The following is a 7,867-nucleotide window of genomic DNA, read 5'->3' on the forward strand; positions in this document are numbered from 1 at the left end:
CCAGAATATACATTTCTCCCGGGTGTACATGGAATATTCTCTAGGACAGATCATATGCGATGCTATAAAACAAGCCATAATAAGCTCAAAAGGATTGAAATCATACCAAATATATTATCCAATCAATGAAGTGAAACCAGGGAAGTTTGAAAATACTTTGAAATAAATGAAAAGACAATACACGAAAACATGGGGATGCAGTGAAAGCAATACTTAAATTTATAAACACATTTTAAAAGGTTTTGGGGCCATGTACGGTGGCTCCCAGCACTTTGGGAGGCTGAGGCAGGCGGATCACGAGGTCAGGAGATCGAGACCATCCTGGCTAACACGGTGAAACCCCATCTCTACTAAAAATACAAAAAAAAAAAATTAACCAGGTGTGGTGACAGGCGCCTGTAGTCACAGCTACTTAGGAGGCTGAGGCAGGAGAATGGCGTGAACCTGGGAGGCCGAGCTTGCAGTGAGCTGAGATCATACCACTGCACTCCATCCTGGGTGACAGAGCAAGACTCCATCTCAAAAATCGCAAAAAGATCTTAAATCTTCTTTTCAACTTAAGACAATGGAAAATGGTAAACCAAACCCAAAGCAAGCAGAAAGAAGGAAGTAATTAGAACTAGAGCAGAAAATCATGAAATAGAGAATAGAAAAACAGTATAGGGCCAGGCGTGGTGGCTCACGCCTATAATCCCAACACTTTGGGAGGCCAAGGTGGGCAGATCACGAGGTCGTGAGCTGGAGACCAGCCTGGGCAATATGGTGAAACCTCATCTCTACTAAAAATAGAAAAATTAGCTGGGTGTGGTGGTGCACGCCTGTAGTCCCAGCTACTCAGGAAGCTAAGGCAGGAGAATTGCTTGAACCCGGGAGGCAGAGGTTGCAGTGAGCCGAGATCGCACCACTGCACTCCAGCCTGGTGAGAGAGGGAGACTCTGTTTCAAACAAACAAAACAAAACAAAACAAAACAAAAAAAACAGTAGAGAATCAAAGACTGATTCTTTGGAAAGATCAGCAAAATTGATGAGCCGTTAAGTAGTCTGAACATAAAAAACTGTTTAAATTACTAAAATCAGGAATGAAAGGGAGACATTACTACCAACCTTTATAGAATGAAAAGAATTACTATGGAATGCTATGGACAATTGTATGCCAATGAATTAGACAATGTAGATGACATGGATAGATTCCTAGAAAGACACTACCAAAACTGACTCAAGAAGAAAAGAAAATCTGAATAGATGTACAGCAATAAAGAGATTGAATTAGTAATGGAAAAAACTACAAAATGAAAAGCGTAGGCCCTAATGGCTTCACTGGTGAATGCTATCAAGTATTTAAGTTGATACCAATTGCTCACAAACTTCAAAAAGTAGAAGAGGGAACACTTTTTAACTCATTCTATGAGGTCAGTATTACCCTGATATCAAAACCAGACAAAGATAATCTCAAAGAAAACTACATACCAATCACTTTTAAATATAGATCCAAAAATCCTCAAAAACATACTAGCAAAATAGGATTCAGCAACATATAAAAAAGGATTTTGCACCATGACCAAGTGGGATTTATGCAATTAATGTGATGCATTGTATCAGTAGAATAAAGGAGAAGCATAGGATCATTGACAAAACTTACTCTCCATTCAAAAACAAACAAAAAAACCCAGAACTTCCTCAATCTGAACCTACAGTTGATATTATACTTAATGATGAAAGACTAAGACTTTCCCCCGAGAAAGCAGGGAATTCATGTTCTTGGATTGAAGGATAATATTAAGATGGCAATATTCCCTAAATTGATCTACAGATTCAATGCAGTCTCTATCAGAATCCCAGCTGACTTTTTGTTTGTTGCAGAGATTGACAATCTAATCTTTAAAGTCATATGGAAATCCAAGGGACCTCCAAAATAGCCAAATAGTCTTGAAGAGGGTCAAAGTTGGAGGACTAAAACATCCTGATTTTAAAACTAATTACAAAGCTACAGTAATCAAGACAGTGTGGTTCTAGCATAAGGATAGCATATTGGTCAATAGAATAGAATTTAAATCCTAAGAAATAAGCCCTTACATTTCTCATCAATTGATCTGTGACAGACTTGCCAAGATATCTCAATAGCGGAAAGTGTAGCATCCTCAATGAATAGTGCTGGGACAGCTGAATTCAGGCGTACCTCGGAGATACTGAGGGCTTTGTTTCTGGCCACTGCAGTAAACCAAGTCGTGAACTTTTTGGTTTCTCAGTGCATGTGAAAGTTATGTTTACACGATAGTGTAGTCTATTCAGTATGCAATAGCATTATGTCTTAAGGAGCATGCCTTAATTTTAAAATACTTCATTGCCTAGATATCTGAGCCTTCAGTGAGTGATAATCGTTTTGCTGGTAGAGGATCTTGTCTCAATGTTGATGGCTGCTGACTGATCAGGGTGGTGGTTGCAGAAAGTTGGGGTGGCTGTGGCAACTTCTTAAAATAAGACAATGAAGTTTGCAGCATTGACTCTTCCTTTCACAAAAGATTTCTCTATGTTGCATGCAATTGTGTTTGATAGAATTTTACTCACAGTAGAACTTCTTTCAAAATTGGAGTTAATCCCCTCAAAACCGGCTGCTGCTTTGTCAACTAAGTGTGTGTACTCTTTTCTAAAACTACCTCCTATGTGGTCATTTCAGTGAGGTTTGCAGCCTCTTCACTGGGAGGAGATTCCGTCTCAATAAACCACTTTCTTTGCTCATCCATAAGGAGTAACTCCTCACTCCACTCCTTACCTATTCAAGTTTTATCATGGGGTTGCAGCAGTGCAGCCACATCTTCAGTCAGGATTCACTTCTAATTCAAGTTCTCTTGTTATTGCTATCACATCTGCAGTTACTACCTGAAGCCTTGAACCCCTTGGTTATCCATTAGACTGGAATCAACTTCTTCCAAACGCCTGTTAATGCTGGGGTGTTTTTTGGGGGGAGTGGGACAGGGGCTTGCTTTGGCACCCAGAGGAGTCTCACTCTGTCACCCAGGCTGGAGTGCAGTGGCACAATCACAGCTCGCTTTCTGGGCTCAAGTGACCCTCTCACCTAAGCCTCCCAAGTACCTGGGACTACAGATGCACGCCACCACACCCAGCTAATTTTTAAAATATTCTGTATAAAGTCTTACCTTACTGCCCTTGTTCAAGGATGATCTTGAACTCCTGGGCTCAAGGGATCCTCCTGCCTCAACCTCCCAAAGTGCTGGGATTAGCCACCATGCCAGCCATAAATTAAAAAAAAAAAAAAAAAAAAAAGCTGGGTGCAGTGGCTCACACCTATAGTACCAGCTACTTGGGAGGCTGAGGTGGGAGGATCGCCTGAGCCCAGGAGTTCAAGGCTGCAGTGAGCTGTGATCACATCATTACACTCCAGCCTGGGTGACAGAGTGAGACTCCACATCTAAAAACATCAGGCATTTACAATTATACTTCCAAGTGTGATCTTGAGCCTTAAGGTTTTACTTACTCTTACATCATCAGCATCTTCTTTTAACTTTGCCAGAAATCTGACTTCAATGAGAGTAACCTGATTACACATCTGAGTTGTCACAGAATATGCACAGAACGGCCTCAGTATAGCAATGCCGCCAATAAGAGAAGTTTAAAATTGTTTTCACAGTTCCTCTTGTCCTTGGGGTGGACCCATCCCAGGGCGTAAATTAAATTACTACATTGTTACATTACTTAGAATAGTTCCTTGGTGGTTAGGCCCCCGTTAGAAACCAAGTTAAGTTTATTTGTTTTCCTAACTTCCACTTTTAGAGGCTGCTTTAAAGAATGTGTTTGGTCTTTTGTGGCAATATGAAATATTTTTGAAATAGTAACCATTTTAAAACATTTTATCCTTGGGCTGGGCGCCATGGGTCATGCCTCAGTCCCAGCACTTTGGCCATAAGCACTCTTGCCTTTGAGGGGTCGACTTCCGTTGTCTCTCACGTCCCTGCTGAAGCATGTGTACCTTTTCCCCGTGATGTACACAGCCTGGGGCTGGAAGTTGACAGCGGGGGATGCACCACCTCAAGTCCACCCGAGACATGGCTTCTGGTTTTAAGTCCCTATTAAATGTTTATTTCTGAGAAACTGAACTTGTCAGACTCTTTCTTCAGCCCCTTAGCTCCCTGGGTCTTTGGGGGCAGGTCTGCATATACCTGCTCACTGACAAACAGTATCTTTGGGACCAGCACCTCCAGGATTATGTTGGTCTCTCTTCCAGGAATCTACAGGAGGAAGGAAGCTAGACGTTGTAGCTGGTCTTGGAAATTCAACTGGTATTCGCAGTTTCCCTTTTTTACTAAGCACTTCGCTTTCCCCCTGTTGTTTTCCTGGAAAGATTCCAGGGGTGGAGGGTAGCAGGGCCATCTCAGGATAGTACCACAGCCCACCCACCGTCAGTTCCAACAGGCTCTACATGTTCCCATAATGATTTACCCGGATGTTTTAATCCAGTTAGTTAAGGAATTGTTAGCAGACAACCTGCAAAAAGCCTGGATATATAATACTGGGGGAGGTGGGCTTGGGGTCATGGTGGAGTCAGTGTCCGCATGACCTTGTGATTCTCACTCTTGGTCCAGACCAAAGCCTTCCCCACCCCGTGGAGATCCACAGCCCTGCAGGGCCTTGGGGACAATGTGTGGATAAGATTTCATGGCATCTGGATCCAGGTGGCTTCTTGCCTGTTGTGGTTTGCTTGTGAACTCATCAAAATGGCCAAACTTTTTATTTTACTGTATTATTTATGTATTTTGAGACGGGTTATCTCTTTGCTGACCAGGCTGGAGTGCAGTGGTGCAATCACGGCTCACTGCAGCCTGACCTCTCTGGTTCAAGTGATCCTCCCGCCTCAGCCTCCCGAGTAGCTGGGATTACAGGCACAGGCCACCATGCCCGGATAACTTTGGTATTTTGGGGTTTGTTTTGTTTTGTTTTAGACGGAGTCTCACTCTGTCACCAGGCTGGAGTGCAGTGACACGATCTTGTTTTGTTTTTTTTTTAGACGGAGTTTCACTCTTGTTGCTCAGGCTGGAGTGCAGTGGCTCAATCTCCAGCTCACCGCAACCTCCACCTCCTGGGTTCAAGCAATTCTCCCTGCCTCAGTCTCCCGAGCAGCTGGGATTACAGGCATGTGCCACCACACCTGGCTAATTTTGTATTTTTAGTAGAGATGGGGTTTCTCCATGTTGGTCAGGGTTGGTCTCAAACTCCTAACCTCAGGTGATCCGCCCACCTCGGCCTCCCAAAGTGCTGGGATTACAGGCCTGAGCCACTGCGCCCGGCTACCATCTTGGCTCACTGCAATATCCGCCTCTCAGGTTCAAGCGATTCTTCTGCCTCTACCTCCTGAGTAGCTGGGACTACAGGCTCGAGCCACCATGCCCGGCTAATTTTTGTATTTTAGTAGAGACGAGGTTTCATCATGTTGGCTAGGATGGTCTCGATCTCTTGGCCCCGTGACCCACCCTCCTCAGCCTCCCAAAGTGCTGGGATTACACGCATGAGCCACCGCGCGCCCCGCCCCCCCCCAAGTTTTTGTATTTTTTGTAGAGACGGCGTTTCCTCATGTTGCCCAGGCCGGTTTCAAACTCCTGGACTAAAGTGATCCACCTGCCTCGGCTTCTCAAAGTACTGGGATTACAGGTGTGTGCCACTGTGCCCAACCAAAAAAATTTTTAAATCTTGTGTGGATATTCACGATGGTGGGGGGGGGCGGAGAAGCCCTGCTCAAGCCACGTGCGGCAGTTATTTTTCCCGGCAAGGAAGTTTACTGGGAAGCTTCCCCTGAAATGGACGTGGACGTCTGGGTTCCCTGGGCACCTTCCCGGCAACACTCGGATCAGGGGACAAAAGGTGGTCTCTCTGGCAGAGCAGAAGGAATCAAAGCCGCTAGGTTATGTGAGCAAAACCAGCAGAAACCACAGGGAAAACAAGCCCAGCAGCGAATTTCCTGAAGCCCTCATTCCTTCCCCATTTCCGAGGAAGAAATCTACAATTACAGAGGGAAAAAACAAAAACTTTCCAATTTTAGCAGCAAATAACTTTGGCGCGTTTGCAATCTCGCCAGTCTTCAAGGAGTAGATAATGTTTATGCTTCTTAAACAGTTACAGAGCACAACAGGAAGAAAGACCTGCCAGTTTTGCTTCCAAATCCAGTTTACCTCTGATGCTGGCCCCATCTCTGTGCCACCCGCAGACTCTCGCACCCTCCCTCTCTCCTTCTCTCCCTCACCCCCTCACCAAATCTGGGACTTGGCACTCTCGGTCCCCCACAGGCATCAGCATTTGGGTGAGAAAATATCAGGCTCAAGCTGCTCTTAACCACGTTTATTGAGAGGGGCCGGGGAAGGGGATGGGACGGTCCGCCCCGTGGCGGGGTTTTCAGGCCCCGCGGGTGGGCAGCGTCTTGTCCTCAGGTGTAGCTACTCCACTCTCGGCTCAGCCGAACATTGTCAGGACCCCCTGGAAAGCAGAGGCCGAGCTTGAGGGCCCCCAAGAACTCAGGCCAGGGCGCGGCAGCGGCCGGCTCTGTCGGGAGTGGGAGCGGGGCGGGTCCGCTGGCGTCTCCGGGGTATGCGCACCCGCGCGGGGCCACCTCAGCCCTCCCCGCCCCTGCAGCTCGGATGTGCCCCACCCAGTTCCCACCGGGAAACCCAGGCTTATTCCAGGGACAGGGCTTGGAGGGGCTGGACAGGAAACAGCCCTGACGTAGGGCCTGGACACCTCTGGTGCAATTTTGAGGCTGGCCGGGAAGGGACGCCCGTGCAGGGAGGGTTCCCGGGGTGCCCACGTTACCAGCAGGGACTTCACGGCCCCCAGGGCCTCGGGGCCCAGCTCAGCCACACACTTCTGGGAGCCTTCTACGAGGTGGTTCACGGGGATGCCCAGGCTTGTCAGCAGGAGTTTCAGCAGGTTGAGGGTCCCGAGGGGGTTGAGGGTGCCGAGGGGGTTGAGGCTGCCGAGGGGGTTGAGGCTGCCGAGGGGGTTGGCCGCGGTGCCGAGGGGGTTGGCCAGGGTCCCAGCCGCAGCCTCTGCTCCCGACTCCAGCTCAGTGACAGGCTGGGCCACATGCTTGGCCGAACCCACAAAGAAAGCAGCAGCTGCAAGCAAACAGGGAGGGGTCACCGCCTGCGCGCAGGGGTCCCCAGAAGGCGGGCCCAGGACGCGCCCCCGCGGAAGGCGCCCAGGAACCGTCGCGCCCTGCCCGGCTCCCTGACCGCCCTCTCCCTCCTGCGCCGAGGCCTGCCGGGAGCGAGCCCCCGGGACACAGGGGACTCTGGGGAGGCGGCCCCGCGAGGACACGCTGCAGGGACACCAGAGTGGCCTGAGGGTGGCGGAAGGACCGGTGAACTCTGTGCCGGCTCTAGGGCGGGCTCCCAAAGGAGAGGACCCTCGCGCTGCACCTTGCAGGATGAGGGGACAGACGGCTGTTCCCAGGCCAGGCGCGGCCCCTGTCCTGGCTCGAGGCTGGAGAGAGCCCTGAGAGGAGGGAGGCCTAGGGCTGCAGGCGCGGGAAGCGCAGGCGCGGGGCCCCGGGACGGGCCGCGGGGTGGCGGAGCCCCCTGGGCGCTGGGCGAGGCTGGAAGGACCCTGGGATCCAGGATCGGCGCAGGCAGGGGCGGGGCACGGCGGGCGCCGCGGCCTCAGGCCCCACCGTGCGGGCCAGGAGCCCGGGGCGCTCACCGGAGCTGCAGAACAGGGCCACGCAGAGCCCCAGGGGGGCGGCGGTGAGCTTCATGGCGCAGGGGCTCGGGGCGCGCTGGGGACCTGCGGATGCCCGGGCCTGGCCACGGGGCTTCATATACCCGGTCCTCGCCCCTCCAGGCCGGCCTCGCCCATGCTCCTGAGA

The 7,867-nt window shown here is 49.9% G+C and overlaps 1 protein-coding gene across 1 annotated transcript; it reads right to left on the reverse strand.

Moving 5' to 3' along the window:
• Nucleotides 1-6,330: 6,330 nt before the first annotated feature.
• Nucleotides 6,331-7,867, reverse strand: SCGB3A1 (secretoglobin family 3A member 1). The gene is made up of 3 exons (XM_030927835.1): nucleotides 7,702-7,867; nucleotides 6,814-7,118; nucleotides 6,331-6,480 (listed from the first exon to the last, which is right to left on the reverse strand). The coding sequence occupies exons 1-3, from the start codon at nucleotides 7,817-7,819 to the stop codon at nucleotides 6,457-6,459; spliced, it is 447 nt and encodes a 148-aa protein (XP_030783695.1). The 5' UTR covers nucleotides 7,820-7,867; the 3' UTR covers nucleotides 6,331-6,456.

This window comes from Rhinopithecus roxellana, chromosome 3 (genome assembly GCF_007565055.1).
Source record: "Rhinopithecus roxellana isolate Shanxi Qingling chromosome 3, ASM756505v1, whole genome shotgun sequence".
Lineage (NCBI taxonomy): Eukaryota > Metazoa > Chordata > Mammalia > Primates > Cercopithecidae > Rhinopithecus > Rhinopithecus roxellana.